This window comes from Bison bison, unplaced genomic scaffold (genome assembly GCF_000754665.1).
Source record: "Bison bison bison isolate TAMUID 2011002044 unplaced genomic scaffold, Bison_UMD1.0 scf7180017864215, whole genome shotgun sequence".
Lineage (NCBI taxonomy): Eukaryota > Metazoa > Chordata > Mammalia > Artiodactyla > Bovidae > Bison > Bison bison.
The window spans coordinates 10,475,633-10,496,829 of record NW_011494787.1 but is presented as its reverse complement, the minus strand read 5'-3'; the positions used below and the strand labels follow the sequence as shown (position 1 = coordinate 10,496,829).

At 46.8% G+C, this 21,197-nt stretch overlaps 1 protein-coding gene across 1 annotated transcript in view; it reads right to left on the bottom strand.

The window, feature by feature from the left end:
• Positions 1–1,790: 1,790 nt before the first annotated feature.
• The window catches only part of PLA1A (phospholipase A1 member A), a 27,455-nt gene continuing 8,048 nt past the window's right edge, over positions 1,791–21,197 (bottom strand). The window contains 11 exon segments of the mRNA XM_010845378.1: positions 1,791–2,250; positions 2,832–2,996; positions 6,378–6,486; positions 10,074–10,163; positions 11,554–11,721; positions 13,428–13,517; positions 16,089–16,190; positions 17,699–17,761; positions 17,764–17,806; positions 18,331–18,508; positions 20,263–20,464. Coding sequence (XP_010843680.1) covers positions 2,166–2,250; positions 2,832–2,996; positions 6,378–6,486; positions 10,074–10,163; positions 11,554–11,721; positions 13,428–13,517; positions 16,089–16,190; positions 17,699–17,761; positions 17,764–17,806; positions 18,331–18,508; positions 20,263–20,464 — 1,295 coding nt within the window. The 3' untranslated portion in view covers positions 1,791–2,165.

Genomic DNA, 21,197 nt, shown 5'->3' with positions numbered 1-21,197 from the left:
ATAAAAGGAAAGAAGGGTTTGGGTTTTGAGGGGGAAATAAAACCTCTTAAGTCCATATATTGAAGAAGATTTTTCAAGTTGTTCTACTGACTGGGGTGGACAGTGCTGAAAGCAGAGTGTGTCTGTGAGCGTTCACACTGTGTCACCTGGGCTTTGGACAAGGACTGAAGCGCTCCCTCCTGATGACCTGGGTGACTCAGCCCGGATGCAGCTGCAGCCTGCTGCTTGCATCATTTGCCCAGCCTCTATTGTGGAGAGTGAATTGGCAAGTCATCAGTTTCCTTTCAAAGCCCGTTTATTTAGGGTTTTTGTGTTTTTTTTTTTTTGTCTCAAACACTATATGTATGCCCATATTCTTCGCAGCATTATTCACAATAGCCAAAAGGTGGAAGCAATCCAAGTGTCCACTGATGGATGAAACAATAAACAAAATGTGGTTTATACACACAATAAAATATTATTCACCCTTGAGAAGGAAGGAAATTCTGACACATGCTGCAATATGGATGAACCATGGAAACATAAGTAAAACAGGCCAGATACAAAGGCATAAACAGTGTATGATTGCATCAGGTATTCTAGAAGAGTAGAATTCATAGAGACAAACATTAGAATGGTGGTTACCAGCATTTGAGGGGAGCGGCAAATGGGGAGTTGTTGGTTAATGGGGACAAAGTTTCAGTCCTGGATGATGAAAAATTTCTGGAGATGGATAGTGGTAATGGCTGCACAACAATGAGGATGTGCTTAATACTACTTAAATTATACACTTAAAAATGGTCAAAATTGTTGTTAAGACTTAAGCCAAACCCAGGTGGCTCAGTGGTTAAGAATCCGCCTGCCAGTGCAGGAGCTGCAGGAAGTGCAGTTCCCATCCCTGAGTTGGGAAGATCCCCTGCTCCTCCCACGCCGGTATTCTTGCCTGGAGAATCCCATGGACAAAGGAGCCTGGGGGGCTACAGTACAGGGGGACTCAAAGAGTTGGACACGACTGGAGCGACTGAGCACACACACAACACAGGCAAAACCATTCAGTGCAGAGGGATCCAGGAGTACCTGGCTATGGAGAAGGTAGTGAAGGTGTGCGCCATGTCTCTCTGTTCCCACTGCCATCCCAGCCATTCCCACCTTCTCTGCTCGGTTTTATACCCCACATCAACGCGCCTCTTGCCTTCCAGCTTCTGGCTGGAGTCACTCAGTGGGCGCACCAACAGGAGAATGAGGGAAGAAAGAAGACTGAGGATGGAGAATCTGTTTACTCGGTTCCCTCTCTGCAGGATTGCTGCCCCCTCACTGACCCTTGACCAGAGGTCCTGCAGATCTGTCTGTCTCCAGACTCTGGTGCTTCCTCCTCTGGCCTCTTCAGACACAGAGCACAGCAGCTCCCACTGCCCCCAGCCCCACAGAACTTGCACTGTCCCTCGTGATTTCCTCACTTCCTGCCAACACCTTTGTAAAGAGTCCTCTTAATAAATTCTCAAACTACACAATTTGAGTGTACCATCTGTTTCTTGTTGGCCTATGGCTTGATACGAGGTTATTTATAAAGATCAAAGTTTTAGAAACACTGACCCAAAGAAAATCCGCCTATATTCCCCAAAGATTGCTCTGAGCTACCGAAACCTCCCAGATACTCAGAGAAGGCAATGGTAAGGGATGGTGAATGGTGTCATCTTCCTCCCCATCCTCCATTCCCTCTCTTATACCAAGTACTTCTTTTCAGTTGCTATTTTAATGCAGAGTATTCAGCATCTAATGTTTTCTCCAATCATGTAGATTGTAAATCACAGTTTTGTACATAACAGAATTTAATTCCAATAAAACAATTGAATGATTCAGATATTCCATAGTTTTATTTGAAAAAAAAGAAAGTATTTCTCCTGTATATGTTTCTACTGAATCCTAGGTACAGTTGTCCAAGCATATGGGGCAATTGCAGTTAAGCATGAATAGGAAGGTTGAAATGGTATCTTTGTAAAACTCTTTCAACTGACAATGGAGATAAGGCTCTGTAAAATGAGCCCCCTCTCTCCCCTCTAAGGTGGCTATTTATGGAGAAAGTAAACAAGACTTCTGCATTCTTTCTTAGTCTTAAATGGTTTAGAATAAGTTGAATGCCCATCATCCCCCACTCCCAATCCAGGGGGCTGTATCCTGCCCATATACTATATACAGGTTATTTTCAGGTCATGAGACACAGTCTCACTTGCTTGTAAGTTCACTGGCTCAGGTAAGCAGACCATCTTTTTGCTGCAAGAGAAGAGAAACAAGAGGGTGTGTGCTCAGGGCAGGTTCCTGGCTGGTCGGGAGAGAAGGTTCAGAATTGTGAGACCTTGTGTTTCACTGGTGTCAGAGCTACAATCATCTATGGGACGATTACTACAGGAGTCCACGCCTGTCCTCCAAGGGCCAGGTGTGGTAAGACGTACTCCAAATGCCTGCTAGAGGTGGTGCAAAGGGGATAGGAATCCCAGATTCACACCCATGACTGTGACCAGCAGAGGCTGAAGAAGAGGAAATATACAATGAGCAATCTTTGTTTCAAAAAAATTTTACAGAGAAACTAAATAGAACAGATACATAAAACATATAGATAAAATGGAGTTTCTTATATTAAAGTGGGAATGGGGAATTAAAGTCCACCCTCTTTGGCTTCTTAGCATCCCAACCCAAGATGGCCCTGCAGGAGGTTCAGGACACCCTGGGTGTCTGTCATCTCCCCATCAAGGAAGCTTACCCTCATGATAAAACTGCACCTCAACAAGTGTCACATCTGAGGTCAGCCTTGGTCCTGGTGGCTGTGTTTGGGGTGGGGTGGATCTGGGGCTTACTTGTCATTGACAGGAAGAGGAGCAGTGCAGAACCTCCCGATGATGGTCGTCTGGTCTTTTTTCCAAACCCGGTGGGAAGCCTGAAGCTTGAGTTTCACCTGGTTTATCTGGCACTGAGGGCTGGGGTGAGCTAGGACTCCTTTCCCAACACGCTGGTGTCTAGGTCTGGAAGGGAAAGGGAAAGTAACTTACTGTCACATGTTTGACCTTGGCTTCCCCTTGGCTTCCCCTTGGCTCCCATGGGCTCTGTGGGTAGCCTGGTCAGTTAGTTCCTGGGAGGTGGGCACACAGTCCTCTGCATCATCCTTACCAGCATCTCGCCCACAACCCACAGCTTTGAACATGAAGCAAAAAATAGGTGTTGTTTTTGGAAAGTAAACAGGTGGACCCTGCAGCAAAGCAATAGGTCCTGGATTTACACATCAGGGTAAGGGTCCTAGTTAGTGATGATCTAAATTCAGATTAGTGAAGATATTTACTCTCGGGTCCATCTAGCTGGAAGCAGAGGTCTCTTCTAGGATGTTGAGTTCCAAGAATTTTGTGTGAAGACTACTCTCTCTATTCAGACTGAGTATGAATGTGTGAAAGTGTGAAAGTAAAGTCGCTCAGTCATGTCCGACTCTGCGACCCCGTGGACTGTAGCCAACCACGCTCCTCTGTCCATGGGATTTTCCAGCCAAGAGTAATAGGCCTTGAGGCCGATCAGAGCTGGGGTGGAGTCCAGGTGTGGTCTCCTTCCGGCTGCGGCTTTGGTGTCACCCAGCCCTAGGTCTGAGCCTCAGCCCCTGCTCCCTGTGCCCTGCCCTGAGCTGCCCCTCAGGGGCAGGCTCCTCTGGGCTCAGAAAGAGGGACCGTGAGAAAGAGGGAGCTCCCGAGGGTGCTGCTTTGCCCTCAGAATGCCATCGGGTGTTGTCTAAGCCGAGCATGGTTTCCCTTTCCTTTCTGGCCTCTGTGTGCTGAGGAAATGTCTTCTGTGTGTACTTTCTAACCCAGGGTTAGTCATATAGTTTGTTTTGTCCTTTTGAGGAAGATCCCATAAAACTTTGTATAAAAGCTATTCCATTTTTTTTTCTTTTGATTTCAAAAGTGTTTATTTCAGAGGAAAAATAACAAAACTGTTCACTTTAAGAGGCTGCTTGGATGGAAAGCTTGGAAACTAGAAGGACTATAAAGGACACTGTGAGTGGTGGCCTGGGGACTTGACCTGGGTCCATTTTCTAATTGGAAGGAAATCTTGGGGTTTCACAAATTTATAAAAAGTAGGGGAAAGACCACACATAAACCCCCTTCCCTTCTTTTCAATTTCTGTTCTGCAAGAAGAAACAAAACCCAACGAACTGAAGTAATCATGTTCTTCAAAACAGTAATGCAAGTCTCTTCGGGGAGAAGAAGAAGAAATCTTGGGATATCCATTCCAATTACTCAGGAAGCTTCTCAAAGTGTAGGAGGTGAGGCCATGCCTGGAGATTCTACTGTGACTGGTCTGGGGCGGGGCTTGCTATCAGCAGTCTTTAAAGCTCTCCAGGTAAGTCTAACAATCAGCCAGAGTCATTATCATGATTCCTGCAAGTATTGGCTCATCTACCCAACAGAGAGGTGGGTTGGAGAGGTGGTAGAAACACACTTGTAGAAGTTAACATGATCTTGAACTGATCTAATGAAAATTACTCAGCTATCATCTGCAAGGCTTCCGTGGGCACCCCAGGGCTGTGTGGGGTCCTGACTGCCCTCTGTCTTGTGCTGTGTGGCCTGGGAGAGTTGGAACCCTGCCTGGTGGCAGAGTGTTTGGTAGCCCAGACGTGCACTCCTCCAAGAGGAAACTCATCTTCCCTGACAGCACAGTTAATGTGCATCCCTGAAGCCCGAGAAGTGTTTCCAAACCCAGATCTGATCCTGTCACTCTCCTGTTTAAAATTTCCAGCAGCTCTCCAAACTGCTCTCAGGATAAAACCCCAAGTCCCTCTCCTGTCCTCCAGGGGTGGCACGGTCTGGCCCTGACTAACCCCCCTCCCCAGCCTTTTGTCCCCATGCCTGATACCACTGCTCCCAGGGTCACATCTCACGAACCCATGGTCTTGGGGGAAGGATCCTGCAAACCCTTCAGAACTCTACTCAAACATTATTTCTCCACACTTAGCCAGGCTCTATCTTCTTTGTTCTCATAGCCCCTGTCACAGCTGACAATTGTGCATTTGCATGTATGGGCACTGATCACACCCCTGTTTGCACTGCACCCCTCCTGCTGGAAGCTACCTTCCTCAGGCTCCCAGGCATGAGTGGGAGGCTGCTTCAGGCAGTGAATCTGAGCTCCTGCCAATCATTTACCCTTCCCACCCCCGATCCCTACTCGGTTCTCCCAACACCACCTGGCTTTGTCCCTGTAGCCCTGGAGTGGGAGTGACTCCTATTGCTGAGCTCTGCATTGCTTCCCCATCCTCTGTTGGATCTTCAGTTCTCCCAACATATTTGTAATTAGCTCCCTGTGTTAAATTCCTTCTGTTGGACTGCCTGGCTTGGGCTCTAGTTTCCAGACTGAACCCTGACTGAGGCAGAGATGTATCTGGTTAGTCTGCCTCCTGCCGCTTGTGAGTAACTAATCAATGGCTTTTTAAAGAAAAAAGCACCATGGCTGAGGTGCTGTCCCCTACTCTTGCCTGGAAAATCCCATGGACGGAGGAGCCTGGTTAGGCTGCAGCCCATGGGGTCGCTAAAGGTCAGGCATGACTGAGCGACTTCACTTTCACTTTTCACTTTCATCCATTGGAGAAGGAAATTGCAGCCCACTTCAGTGTTCTTACCTGGAGAATCCCAGGGACAGAGGAGCCTAGTGGGCTGCCGTCTATGGGGTCGCACAGAGTTGGACATGACTGAAGCGACTTAGTAGCAGCAGCAGCAGCCAGGATTGCAGCTCCCTACAGTTGAGGCTCTCCACCCTCTCGCCTCAAGCCTGGTCCCACCAGCTGCTTGGCTCAAGTGTGACTCCACAAAAGGAAGGAAATCAGCCCCAGTTCCAGGGACTGGCACCACTGGGCATCAACCCCGCTGGCCCTCACCTGGCACTCCCTGGCTAAGTTACCCTCTGCTTAGGAGTCTGCTCTAGTAACTCACTCTGATAGCCCCCCTCCTCACTCCCCCATCCCTCCGCCCAGGAGTAGGGGCTTCCCAGGTTCTCACCAGCCCTGCCTGGGCCAGTGGCCAAGGTCCTCCTACTTGCTGGCATCTCTGATGCCCCTACCTGAATTCCTGACACAACGTCCTGTCAGGGGCCTAGTCCCCACATTCTCACCCCTCTGTTGGGATGTCCCCTTACTGCTGCCTGCCTGCTATTGTCTGAATACACTCTGCTTGGGCCCAATACTCATCCTGAACCTGGAACAGTTGCCTGGCATGTGTCTGTGGGTCCATCTGTGGTACGTGCCACCCTCACCCCCACCCCTAGCCCAGTTGGCTCCGCCCACCCATCAGTGACCACACAGAGCATGTCCTGGGATGTCTGTGCATGTATGTAAATAGGAGAGAAACCAGCCACGTGGGACACTTACGTACATGGTGATCTTGACCGAGGAGGTGACACTGCTGCTAAGGAAAGTGACCGTGATGCAGGTGTCCTTGTTTCTTGGCTCCTGCAAGTGAAACTCCACGAGGCTGTGATGCACTGGGAAACCAAAGCAGAGCAGACAACAGGGCCAGATGTCGGTGGGTGCAATGCATAAAAAATCCCGGAGAGCAGCACAGCAGTTAGAAATCTCACTCTAACACTTAGCAGCTGTGTGACTGGGCACAGTCAATCACAGGTTCTCTGCTTCCTCAAACCTAAATTGTGTTCAGCAGCTCAGCTGTGTTCTACTCTTTGAGACCCCATGGACTGTAGCATACCAGGCTTCCCTGTCCTTCAATCTCCTGGAGTTTGCTCAAATTCTTGTTCTTTGAGTCGGTGATGCTATCTTAACTATATCATCCTCTGTTGCCAAGTGTAAATTGGGATAACAAAATTACATACCTCACAGTTCTGAATGAGAATTAAATGAGTTAATACATATAAAGTCCTTAGACAGTGTCAGTGCCTAGGAATCATTCAATACGTGATAGTTTTTATTATTACTTGTACTCCTAGAATGTGCTTCTCCTCTCTGTTTGGCAACATTATCCTGATGGTGTGATTCTGAAAACCAGTGTCTATCTTATACTAAATAATTAACTCATAAAATATAGCAACGCCCCTCCCCGCTAGCACGCGCACAGTGTCAGGAAATACACCATGTGTGCAGGAGACGACTGTGGCCCTCCGTGTGGTGGCTAGGGTCCTGTGTGGCATCTCCTCCCTCCTGGGCAGCACTGAAACTGGGGATCTCAAAGCTGGTATTGTCTGCACAGACTGGGTGAGCAGCCTGGTTCATGGTGATACCCCTCGTCTGCGGTCCCTCTGTCAAGAGAGGTTAAGAAGGATTGCAGCTTCCCCAACACCCTAGCCCTTCCTCAATAGGGTAAGCCCATCTGGCGGCCCCTGGCTCTGACTTTGGTCTCTGAGCATTTTCACAGACTCCTTTGGTGGTTGGGACATAGCTAGAGAGGTAGTCCTTCACCTCTCCCCTACCTGTACTTTTTCATTTGTTTGTTTTATGGGTGAATATTGGGAGGAGGGACTAAGTGGATTTAGGGAGACAGCCCAAGTTGAAGTAATGATGTGATCCATATAGGCTCATGGGGTTAGCAACTGGACTCCTGCCAAGAACCCACAAGAAGACAGGAGAGCACTGCACTCTGCCCCTCCACAGAGGAGAACATCAGCTGCCACGTCCCCCCTGTCTCTCTTTCTTGGTTGTTTACTGTGGATGCAGTGTGTTATGTTGACGGGCAAGGGCTGAACAGGAGTGGATAATCACAATGTGGAAAAAAAAAAAAGTCTACCTTACATAGCTCTAGGAATCTAATTCTCTGTGCTGAGTTGGATATATCACTTTACCAGCAGATATCAGTGATCCAGACAGTTTCCTAAGGTTCTGCTTATCTCTTCTCTGATTACTCTGGAAGCCCTAGGAGGGCCAGGTCTGCTAACATTGGTGGATGGAAACTGGTAGTGAAATTCCTACCTGCTCTCGGCGTGACAAGGGCAACAGCACACGAGCCCTGGGTGGTTTGCCAGGAGAACTGGATCCAAGCTGAGGCCCTGCCGCTCACCAGTTGTGTTGTCTTGCCTAAGTCACCAAACCTCTCTGTGCCTCACTTCCTTCATGTGCAATCAGTAACCCCCAACATCACCTCACAGTACACTGTGAGGAACGGGGTGATGGAGAGAAAACACTTTGGGTGAAACGTTGCTCTACAAGAGGAAAATAGTATTTTTGGAAAAATGATTTTTTGGGAGCAGATTCTCTGTCCATGCTGGCACCTGCCTGGCAGAAGCCAAGGGTGACAGCTGTCCTAGTGAGCAGTGCTGAGGCTGAGGCAGGTCAGAGTGCTGGGGAGTGGGAGCTCGGTGCCACAGAGACCTGGGAGTGGATGAGATGGATGGTACCAGGTGGGCGACCCATACCCTCCCACCAGGAGAGGAGAGGCCCAACTCTGATGCTCAGAATGGAAGGCTCAGAGGATGCAGGCCCCTCTGAGGTCTTTGAACAGACATAACCATACTTCTGGGGCAATGGGGAGGGGATCTCACAACAAATATGAAACAGAAAAAGTCTGGTTCAGTGAATTCCCCTCAGCAGGGATCTAAAAATGCCTTCAACCTTCAGGTGTGTCTCAGGCTCCCTGGCTGTCTAGACGGGGAGGCGGCACCACAAAGCTGCCCTGGAGCTGGAAGTAGAAATGGGAAGTCGGGTCCCTGCAGCCCTGCCTCTGACCCAGACAAAGCATCCTGCCTCAGGCTGACCTCTGAGCAGCGGCAAGGACCCAAGAGTAACTGAGAAAGACGACTGGAAAGAGCAGGTTCTCGGAAGAGGGGTCAGAGATATGAGTGGTGGAGGCAAGCGATGATGGCGTGGAAAGGGTAAAGATTTTGAAGTCAGAAGACCGGAGTTGAATCCTGACTTCTTCACCCTCCCATGGAGCCTTGGGCATACAACTGTTCGGGGCTGGGTTGTCAGAGGAGAGGATGGATGTGAAAAGCCCACAGCTGACCCACTTTATTCTTAAGAAGTAGCCATGAATTCTCTCGAATGAAGTTACAAACACCCTCATCTCAGCTTCCAAATTCTCCCATTGTCAGAGGGAAGGGAATTATTCTTACTGAATCCAGTCACTGTGCAGTGTTTGCCTGTGTACTACGTATTTTATTTTATCCTCACAATTAATTCTTTGAAATAAGGACTGTTTTCCACATAAGTATGTAGAAGTTCAGAAAGATTAAGGAACTTGCTGCTCCTGACCACACAGCAGGTAAACAGAGAATTCGAGAACAATTCAGGTTTGGGTGACCACAGAGCCTGAACTTCAGGCTCTACCAGGAAGGTATGGCCACAAAGATCCCTCCAACAATCAGCCAGACACCAGTGATCAAAAAATCGTTTAGAATTAGGGTGGTCATATAATTTCCCACCCAAACCAGCATACTTCTATTCTGAACACACAATAAAGCAGACAGGACTCCAGGATAAAAAAAAAATTAGGAAGTATAGCCAACCTAGATAAGATGCAAATACTATAGGAAGGAGGATGGTTTGGCCTTTAATTTATGTTATAGATTCTAAGACACCCTTTTCTCTCACATTAGTCATCATTCACGATCACTGGCATCTTAGCTTCAGTGAAATGCAGTGGTTAGGAGCCACAGTAAACAGTTGAAATATATATGTGAAGGTTCAGTATTCCTCATGAACCCTGACGTAGGAAGGCTGCTAGAGTGGAGACACGCTGGGTGGGCAATGAGGAGGGGGAAATGTGTGCAGGAAGAAGAAACCCAAAAGGTTCTCCCAAATACCACCCTAGAGGGAGAGCCCACACTGGAGGGCAGGATTCCATGGTGGGGTAGGAGGAATGAAGGTCAGTATACTGACCGAAGGATAAGATGCCCCCAGGTTCTTATCCATGGAGCAATGATTTGGGCTGGCTCTGATGAGTCTGGGTTCTATCTAAGCCCAGGAGATGCTGCCCTCCACCTCTCACTTTCCATGACCTTTTTGCCCCCGTTCTTCACCTCCCACTTTGGCTACCACACTGGGCTGGACATAGCCCAGGATGGAGCCCTGGACTCAGCAGGTCAGCAAACTGGCAGAGGTGAGCAGGGCGTTCCTCCCTACTCACCACAATACGGAGCCATGGAAGTGGTCAGCAGGTAGACCTTCACCTCCTTGGGAAGTGGCTCTATCTTGACACCACCTTGTTCCACCAGCCCTGGAGATAAAGAAGCAAAGACAGCAGGGCCCTGAGGAGGCCATTTCAGGGTTCGGTGGCACCCAGCCTTTCAGTGATTAATTCATGCACCCGTTCATTCTACAAACAACTGTAGTGAGTCCTGGAATACAGCAACTCCATCCAGACAGGGATAAACACACAAGTAGACAGCAGATACATTCTTTAGATTATCTGGCCCACTCCCAAGGGGTATGTATATGAAATTATGAAATGATGTCTCCAACTTGCAAGACAATCTATATGACAGTTCTTTTAGTGGTATTTGTATCCTGTGCATTGGAGCACAGGAAGTGTTTGAGCTTAAGAAAATGGTTGATAAGTTGGAGAAGGGCTTTCCAAGCAGAAAGTATAGTCTGGGCAAAGGGATATTGGGTGAGGAAACATGAAAAATATTCTTGGAAGTATGAGTAGTTAGCATCCCTGAGGTGTTTAGGAAAAAGGGAAAATCTCGTGGGAGATGAGGCTGAGCAGAGAGTGTAAAGTGGTTGTTAACCATCTGGTCCATCACATGCGTGGGAAACAGTGACATATGCCTGATGAGCAGGAAGTAATGTTGTTTTGCTTTATTATGGGAAACCACACCTACTTTAACATTTTGTCAAGCTGATATTCATTTCATTCATATAAGCAATGGCAGGCTGCTGCAGTTCTGAGTGGCAGCTGGAGGGTGGGAAGTGGGAGAGTGAAGGAGGGGGAGGAACCACACATTACCCAGGAGTTTCTCCTGGAACCCTTCAGGCTGGATAACCCCAGGATATTCACAACAATGATCTGCACAGGGTGAACTGAGGCTGGATCCCTCAGCCTTCCCGAGCCATTCTCTCCAGACTAGCCTGGATCCTCCAGGAATGTGTCCAGGTCAATCAGCAATTAGGAATCCCTCCAGCTGGCACGTGGCCTCACACCTCTAAGGCAGGCAATGTGTGCCAGTCTTAGGGATTTCCCCATAGCACTTGGATTTCAAGCCTATCAGGAACTGGAGAACGGCTGGCCTAGCACGGAAGACCATGGTGCACAAAGACTGTGGTGTGCATCAGGTGCAAGAGTGGGTGCAGGGGGTCTGGACCACACTGATGCTTCTGGAGAGCATCCTGAGGTGGACTTGCGGGTCAGGGTCTCGGTGTGTGTGAAGGGTGTGCACAGAGTGCATACGGCATCAGGAAGCACTACAGAGGGCGGGGGGTGGGACACAGCAAGCTAAAGGCCACCTTCAAGGCGAGAACACCTTCTAGCTGAATTTTGAACATTACTTAAATTTTCTTTACCCCGCTTGAAAAGACTTTTTGACCATGGGAGATCAGGACTTGAAGAGGTGTCAAGGCTTGGACTCTCCCAAGTTGTCAGAGGGAGTCAAAAGAGGAGCATTTACCGATTCTTGGACAGGAAAGAAGAAAAGGGTTGAAACAATCCAGACACTGTCCAGCAAGGAAGTCCTTGTAGTTTGTACAAGGGAAGGCCACCAGTGGACAGGAGTTCTCCAGGGCGCTGATGTAGAGGTGTACAGCCCTCATATGATCACAGATCAGATAACTGTAGCCTGAACAAGGCCAAAAGACACAACCAAGGTTTCAGTTCAAGACACATGGAAACTCCCTCCATGCTACTTACTGTAACTCTATTGAACGTTATAGTCCAACAGGCTATAAATACATGGGATATCCCCCCGAGCCACATTTTTGAAATATTGATGAACATGGTTTTTAATTTTTTTCGAATTGATTCTTTTTTTTTTCTTTTAACTAAGCTTAACTTACCAATAAAATTGCTTACTTAGAGACCCATTCTTCCATGGTCATGCAGATTCTCTTTTGGAAAATGGGAGCATATGAACAGTTGGCGATCCTGACCCTACTTCTCAAAATGGATATTGGTCTGCACATTTTTGCCTTCTTCAGCATCACCCACACAACCAATTTTATTCAACCTCATTAAACCCAATCCAATAAAGAGACAATCGAGGGAGTCAGCAGCAGCTCGTGGTCCATCTATGAAAGCCAACCCAATGACTGACACACTGAATCTGCCAAATGTCCCAACACAACAAACACTTGGTTTCTCGTTATTGTTGTTGTTGACTATTTTAAAATTTGTGATAATTCACACTGAATGAATTTGCTGGGGCTAGGAGGTCCATAGTGAGCCATAACTCCAGCATTTAAGGTCTTCATACTCTGCCTTCACCTTGGGACCCCCTCACCGGGACCAGAACCAAGCCTGAGCTGTGTGCGGATTTTCCCTTCCCCCATAGTTGGGACACTGTCCGTGGCCAACCCCCTTCTAGCTACAACAGGGAGCTGGAAGACACAAACTAAACCCTTCTCAAATTGTGTTATGAAGAAAAAAATTGAAAGTGACCAACTAAAATGCAAAGAAATTTTCAAAAGCCATTAAAATCAAACCATCCAATCTGATCAGAATTGCTGAAAAAATTATGAATTATTAAAAGAAACATGATTTGGAAAATCAGTGAATTTGATAAGTTGGATTAGTGGTTACTCAACACGATTGTCAAAAGAATCTTTAAAATGATAAAATTTTGGTAAAGCAGGAAAAGGTTAAAAACATAGTATTCAGAAATCAAAACTCCTGTATGAAATGTTGATAGGTTAGCTACATTCATGAGAAGAATATAAGAAGACTAAACAACCCTTAATGCTTAGCTTTTGATAAATTTAAAATTGTTTAAAATTATGCTAAGAACATAAGCAATACATCCAAAAAGAACATTCCAGAAGAGAAAACTTAGAAGAGAAGATATGTATATTCATTGAATGTATTCAAGAAGATTATCTTGAAAGCAATTTTGGAGAACTTAAATTTAGTTAGTTTGGGGAAATGGTCGTGCAGTGAACTGAACCTTCAGCTAGCTAGCTTTGGGTGCATCAGCCTGGTTCTGACACAACACGGCACTGCAAAGGATGTAGCTGGTGTGGACTCTGCCACAAAGTGGGGCCCAGGAAGAAGAGAGGTTATTGGTTGAGGGATGGTGGATGATGGTAGGGCCTAAGACATAGGGAGGGAACCTAAATATGGAGCAGTCTTTTAATTTCAGGCAGTCTTCCCCTAGAATTCCTTGTCTCCATAGACATCCATTCAATAAGTGCTGAGTAAGCTTGATGGGACATAGCAAAGGACACTGTCAGGAAGACTCCTGTGGCTCACACTGGCTGACTCAACACAAAACCTGTTGATAAAGTCCAGTCTCTGGAGCAGCCAAACACTGAGTATTTCTGGCTTTCTGACCTGCATAAATGGAAGTGGGACAGCCAGGCTGGTCTTGGCCCCCATTGATGAAGTAGTCCACATGTCCAACAGGAATCCGAATGCCCAAATCTGCAAGAAGGCAGAACCTTGTTACCCTCTTCCTTCAGGGGCCATTTTCCAGGTCCCCATAGCAGGGTTTACTGGCCACAGAGTCTGAAGTCTGACCTTGGGCACCCACCCCTTCTCTGTGCTGAATGGGGGCCCACTTATTCCTAAATGCTAGAAGATGACAGAACTAACTAGCCCTTAGATGGTTTTCTAAGAGGTTTTGTCATGCTGAAAGGAAGCTAAGAATAAATTCATAAGAAGATACTCATATTTGCCTAATAAAATCAAGAAAAATATCCCTTAAGTTTTTATGAATCAGTAAATGTTATAATAAGCTTGGTAAATTTCCTTGTTGGATAGTTTCTATTTTAAGTAACAGTTCAGATATATATGTGTGAGACGACATTTCCAGTCTCTTACATGCTTTTGTGCTTCTATGACTTAGAAGAAATATAATCTGACTACAAAGAGATGAGTTTGTGACATAGTAGCCTTTATCCCATCAGTGTGGCGATATCTGACCCCTCAAAATCAGTCCAATTCAGCTGCCAAAAACCATGACTTTCTCTGTCATATTATTTGTCACAATTGCAAGCAGTGGAGTGTGTGTTACTGTTTTAACGTCATCTATCCAGGGTTTAAGTGATGACCTAGAATGCCTCCTTGCCCATCATGTCAGGTCAGTTGTACCTCCATAATATATTTTGAATCCTTCTGCTTCTCTCCATCTCTACTCCCACCACCTTTGTCTCAGCCACTATTGCCCCCTCATCCAGGCCACCACTGCAAACACCTTCCAAAGGGCCTTCCTTTACTGCCCACCTCCAGTCCACGCTCTGCCCAGCAGAGTCATCTTTTAAAGGAATCCAAATCGCTGCCCTATTCTCATTGATCAGAGAATAAGATGTAAACTCCCTGCCATGTCCAGTCTGGTCCTGCTCCATTTTCTCATCACATGACTCACTGCATGCTAACTACATGGTTCTCCTTCCCGCCCTTACCCACCATAAGGCTTTCATTTTGGCTGTCCTCCCCATCTATAATGGTCTTCTCCCAGCTCTTTCCAGTGCTGGCTCATTCTCATCCATGAAATCTCACCTCAAACATCACCTCCTTGGATGGATTTTCCTCAATAATCCTATCTGAAGTAGACCCCACACCCCCTGCCAAGTCACATACGCTTCTCCCATATCCCTCATTATCATAATCACGAGGTAGAATTATCTTGTCTATTGACTTGTATGTAAGCTCCACTAAGGCAGGGCCTTTACCCGTCTTCTCCCTACTCTACGGTACCTAGCCTATGTTAGTACCAAATACTTATTTATTGAACAAATCAGTGAACAAATGCTTTCCCTATTAGCCTGAAAGTTCCATGTGGTGCCCTGTGCATTGCAGTATTCTTAGTGCCTGCTACATAGATCAATCAAGACTAACTGAATAAATGGAAGTTATTTTTTTATCAAAAAAAGAAAAACTTTTTCTTTTATCATATCAGGTAGTGGCTACAACTTTGAAGGGGACTGAGAGGCCTAGGAGAAGTAAATAGGGACCAATGGGTCACCTATTTAGCAAATTTAGGAACATAAAGGGCTAACATTGCTAATTAACATGGTTAATTAACTTAATAACTAAGCAGAGGGCTATGGACTTTGTTTTCTTATCTGTGGAATGGAGGTGGAAGAGAGGGTTGAGTTATATGACTACATGAACTTCTTCTAGAATCATGAATCTGTGAGTCTGGGATGCTAAAAAGGCTTCTAGCCAAATGAGACACGGTTGTTTCTCAGTTGAATTGCAAACTCTCGTGGTCAGAGACAGATGTAATTTTTTCTTGTACCCAACACCCTGAGCACAGGGCCTGGCACTAGACTCTGTGGGCATTTGACATTGAGTAGAAATGAGGAGAAGGCAATGGCTTCTCCACTCCAGTATTCTTGCCTGGAAAATCCCATGGACGGAGGAGCCTGGTGGGCTGCAGTCCATGGGGTTTCGAAGAGTCAGACATGACTGAAGCGACTTAGCAGCAGCAGCAGCAGAAATGAGGAGGAGTGCCTGCTGGTTATGATAGATTCAGAATTGGGGGTTCTTGCCTGTGTCTGTCATTATTGGAGGCGGCAATTCTCACTCTTCACTGGACTGAGGGCTGGCCTCATCTCCTGGGAAGGATAGAAGTTCTGACAGGCTTGAGCATCTGCCCCAGGAGTAGAATGCCCCAGTGTCCCCGGGGCAAGGCATGTTCACCCTGAAAAAGCAGCCTGAGTTTCCCGTGTGCCTGCCAGGCAGAAGTGCCCTCCAAACACTACCTCAGATGCGGCTTAGTGTTGAATCAGAGTGAGACTCATGACTAAACAGTTTTGGTCCACAAATGAGAATCCTTCTGTCTCATGCTGGCTAAAAATAAAATCATTTCATCTCAGTCCCAGAGCAAGATAGGGCTGGAAGAGACTTTTGAGATCATGCTGATAAACTCCTCACTGCAATAGAAACTCAGAGGGGAAGAAGTCTCCTCCTAGGGCCACTCCGATAAATGTCCGCCTCTTAGCCTCTGCCCTGTGCTCATTCCCGCCCCCCCCCGCCCCCCAAGCTCACTGTCTGTATCTGTGTGGATGGCTTCCACGAAGAGGGCATCCCCAGGGTCCAGACGCTCCTCCAGGCTGGCTCTGGTGTACTCTGGTCCAGCGGGGTCCAGGCCTGCAAGGACAGACATGTGAGGGGCCCTGTCATCTCAGCCACAAGAACTCTTATGGATCCACTGCACACCTACATGGGCAACCCTTATTGTTCAGATCAGAATCCCCCAACAAGGACCCAAAGGTGAGAGAACTAGCTCAGGACTACCTTTCCCAGGGAACCCTAACCTGTTGAGTAGAGAGAACTCTAACTTCTTCATGACCCAGTTCCTCTGGCTCTGAAATGAACTTGCTAACTCCAACCATTTGGCAAGGGTTAATGTCAGTAATATTTATCCTCATGTAGTAATAACAATGGCTGTAATGTTTTGAGTAGCTACTATGTGCCAGGCCTTGTGCTGGGCAACTTCACACATTCTAGTCCTTACAACAACGTGTGTGCATGCATGCTAAGTTGCTTCTGTTGTGTCTAACTTATTGTGATCCCATGGACTGTAGCCCACCAGGCTCCTCTGTCCATGGGATTCTCTAGGCAAAAATACTGGAGTGAGTTGCCATGCCCTCCTCCAAAGGTATCTTCCTGATACAGGAATCAAACCCACATCTCTTATATCTCCTGCACTGGCAGGAGGGTTCTTTACCTCTAATGCTACCTGGGAAGCCCCTTTACAATGATAGAGTGAAGTAAATATTACTCTCTCCCAGCCTTACCTTGGATCCCTCCCTATTCCACCCAAAAAAGCAGACTGTGAGACAAGTATGTAAAGTGCAAGTAGCTTATTTGGGAGAAAATCACCGAAAGCATGGACTTCCCAGCTGGTGCTAGTGGTAAAGAACTCGCCTGTAAATGCAGGAGACATAAGAATCACAGGTTCAATCCCTGGATAGGGAAGGTCTCCTGGAGAAGGGAATGGCAACCCACTCCAGTATTCTTGCTGGGATAATCCCATTGACAGAGGAGTCTGGCGGGCTACAGTCCACGGGGTCACAAAGAATCAGACATGACTGACTTAGCATGCACACACAGAAAGGATCATGAGGGAGTGGAAAAAAGTCAGAGAATGAAAGACAATTTAAATGAATAGACTATCACTTTGAGTCTCATCCCACTGGGGTCTCCCTGCAGGACTCTGCAAAACACAACTCAGAATTGTCCCACTGAAGTGCCAGGAAGCCAGAGTATTTACCATACAGCTCTGGCTTCTTACTGATTGAGGGTAGTTCCTGAAGCATAAAATTCCCAGCACTGTGCAACTATTTAGAAACACTGTGTAAAGGTGATTTCCACAGTGGCCAAGGAGATAGGAGCTGTTACAACCCATTTTAGAGTTGTAGAAACTGAGGCTCAGAAAGAAATAGGTGGCCTCTGACACTGACACTAGAGATCATGCAATAACAACACAATACCATCTTATCCAAAATGGCCACAATAGGTAAATTTTAGTGGTAATCAATGACTTGATCATAAGAACAAAGGCCCAACACACTTCCCTCTGCCTGCCTTAGCAAACGCTCTTCCAGGCATGTTCTCTCTCTCTAAACCGGAGAATGGTCAGGGAAGAATGTTACCTGTGATCCGTCCCAGCTGTCCATTGTAGAAATGTCCTACCATGCCCCCTACATGGGCCCCAGGCTGATGCCGATGATGTGGATTGAGGACTCTGACACACCCAGCGCCTAGAACAGGCATTTTCAGTGAGTTACATTTGGGCCACCCCAGCCCCTGACCTTACAAGGGTAACAATTTTCTCCGAGGCATCAGAAGCAGAGGGTCTTGGGCACGACATACCAGCCACACATGCTCTGGGGAGAAAGTGCAGAATCTCACCGTGTTAATCACTTGCCCTCTCCCTGGGCTCCCCACCTGGACAACCCATTCACTTTCCTTTTGGTGCCCAAGGTGTGTGAGACATGACCACAGCCATTTCCTCCTGAAAGCATAGAAGGGCCAGCTATCAGCACCCGCTATGTAACATGCAGTGGCCCATCTTACAGAGGAGCAGCAAGAGGCTCAGAGAGGTTCAAAGCCCCCCTGACGTCAGCACAGTAAGTGGTAAAGGTGAGATCTGAACCAAAGACCCACAGACTACCGGTGGCTCTGCTTCCTCTCTAAAGCTCCTCCTCATGTGTTATTTCTTTCTTTCTGAGCTCTCGCTCCCCCATAAGCAGCCAGAACTCACCCTAAGCTCGTCTACACCTACCAGGAGTTTACGGAGGAAACGAGAGATCTCGAGTCCCAGCTTAATCACATTTTCCACGGCTGAGAAATAGGCAGCTGTGGAGCCATACACCCAGTCCACAGCAATCACGTTAGCATCTGCTGCCCGCAGAAGGGCATCGATGAATCTATCAATCCAGGAAGGCTTTGTTCCTAAAGCCCTAGATGTGGGGCCAAGAAAGGATAGGAAAATTATCTTCCAAGTCAGTATTCATCGTCATGGAAATTACAATGACGTTTCTATAAACAGAACAAATCCAGAGGAAAAAAGTCATGTGTGTGTGTGTGGTGGGGGTGGAGGGGAGTATGAGCACTAAATCCTGCAGCACTTTGAGCATAAGGAGGACATAATCCTGAAGTTAGCAGGGCTCCTGCTTGCACATGTGGAGCCTGTGGGTAAACTGTAAAGAGGTACCTTTGTTCCAGGTGGATGTAGCCTTGGGCCAGGGCTCAGAGCTCAGGTCAGAGTTCAGCCCCACTGGCCCTCAGTCAGGTACCCTTGTGCAATGCATAAATCACATGGACCACATGTGCTGACCCTGCTTGTGTTACTCATGGGAAAGAAAAGACAGCTTTGTGTATTACAGTTCAAGATTTGCAATCTTAATTCTCACTCTATAATAGAGACACCTTCCTTGGGGATGTTTCCATTTACTTGCTCATGCATTCACTCTTCATGCAACAAATGGACCAGGCAATGTGTTAGGTGCTTTCTGAGAAATGAAAAATGAGATATATTCTTTATTATTCTAGAACTTAGAGTATAATAGGACTTTTCTAGGAAAAGAAGAAGAGGAAAATTTTCAGAAAGCTTTCCTAAGAGATTAGGAATGGGAAAGAAGTCTTCTCCATGGCACAGAGCTTGCTCATGTGGACAGAGGAGCCCAGCCCGGGTGTATACCAGGGAATATGGCCTGGGGGCATCTGGAACAGACAGCACAGCAAGGCTTCAGAGCTCTCCAGTCCATCAGCTATCTCCAGGTCGCAGGTGTCTCTGTACCTTGGATTGTGGCTGAATGCAGGATTTGCCAGAGGAGACACTTTGGCCCAAGAGTGGGAAGGAATGCCTAAGGGAGGATGTTGCTGGGACCCTGGGATCAGGGGTTTGAGAGGCAGGGAGAACCCAGCCAGAGATGAGGAAGCAATTATCCTTTGTGTAGTGCCTCACTGTCCACCTCTTCACTGGGTCTCCCCCCAGTTTCAGTAGTTCTAGCTACTGTTTCACCGTATTCTCTCCCTTTCTCTTCCCAGCAACTTTTTACTGTTTTTGGCATTGTCAGTGAATTTTGGAGAGAAGATGCTGGAAGGAAGGATGGTGATTGATTTGGGAGTCAGAGACTATATATTACAACAAAAGTTGGACTGTGGATCATCAAAGAAATTGAAGAAGTGGGTAGTATCTGAGAAACACTAATCTCTGGGAATGATGGAAGTTTCTTGGGTTGTGAAACCCAGGTAGAAGTGAAGAAGAGGAAATAAAACCCTGGATAAAAACACCATGATGTTACCCCTGAGCAATTGCACAAAGCCTGTGACCTCACTGGCTGAAATGAATCATGCAACCCACACTTGAGGGAGGAAAGGATCACTGAGACCATTTTTACAACCTCCCTTTTATTCAGGCATGGAAATCGAGGCTTCATGTGCTACTTATCCTGGGTCATTCTTATTTACTGTTTGAGAGTATATAGATGAGACTTAGCAGAGGAATAACATATGTGACCAATAAGAAAGAGCAACACATTGTGTGTTCGTGTTGCTATGAGACCTCTTCAACGCCAGCAGAAGGTGAGCAAGGGGACCTGTGACAGGCAGTGAATCCATTTCTCCTCTTGCTCCCCACTAACTTCCTGTGGCATGAGGGTCATTTTCTAGTTCCTAGCAGAGGTGATCCTACTGGTTGGTTGGCTCCCACCTGAATCCATGGATAACTAGCTTGGTTCCTAGAGTGGCATTGAAACCAGAGTTTTGGATGTCACTACTTTCTTCCACTAGCTGCCCACAGCTGGGATCCAAAGGAGTGAAGAGGAGAAACTGGACTTTGAGATTGGTGCCTCGGAGGAGATTGGCATTCTGGAAGTCAGTGCAATTCGTCTGTGGGGTAGGAGGTGCATCCCCTAGAAGAAAAAACAAATAAAACCCAAGAAACTTCAAAGGTGAGGTCATCTGTTCTTAAAAAGAAGAAAAGTGCTTTTGAAAGGAAGAAAGAAACAGGGGCTTTCAGGGATTGATCATCAATCAGCAAGTGTAACGACTTATTTATTAAAGGCATCACTTCTATAACCAAAATCTGTGACTATTTTTCACAGATTTTTTCTTATCTTGTGTAAAGATAAGATACCAGAGAAGAATAAAATATTCCTCAGCTAGAGAAGATTAAAGGCCATGGTGAAATGGATATTGTCATGGGCTAAATTGAGTCCCCTTCCCCCCATAAATTCATGTGTTGAACTAACTAATCCTTAAAACCTCAGAATGTGACTGTATTTGGAGACAGAGTCCCTACAGAGGTAATTACATTGAATGAAGCCATTGAGTGTGTGCTCAGTCATGTCCAACTCTTTTGCAACCCCATGGACTGTAGCTCGCCAGGCTCCTCTGACCATGGAATTTTCCAGGCAAGAATACTGGAGTGGGCTGCCATTTCCTTCTCCAGGGGATCTTCCTGACCCAGGGTTGGAACTGGCGTCTCCTGCCAGGCAGATTCTTTACCACTGAGCCACTTGGGAAGGCCATGAAACCAATAGGGTGGGCCCTTATCTGATATGACTGATGTCCTTAGGTGAAGAGGCAATTTGGTCACAAAGAAGAAAGATGACCTGAAGACATATGGACTAGACAGCCATCTCC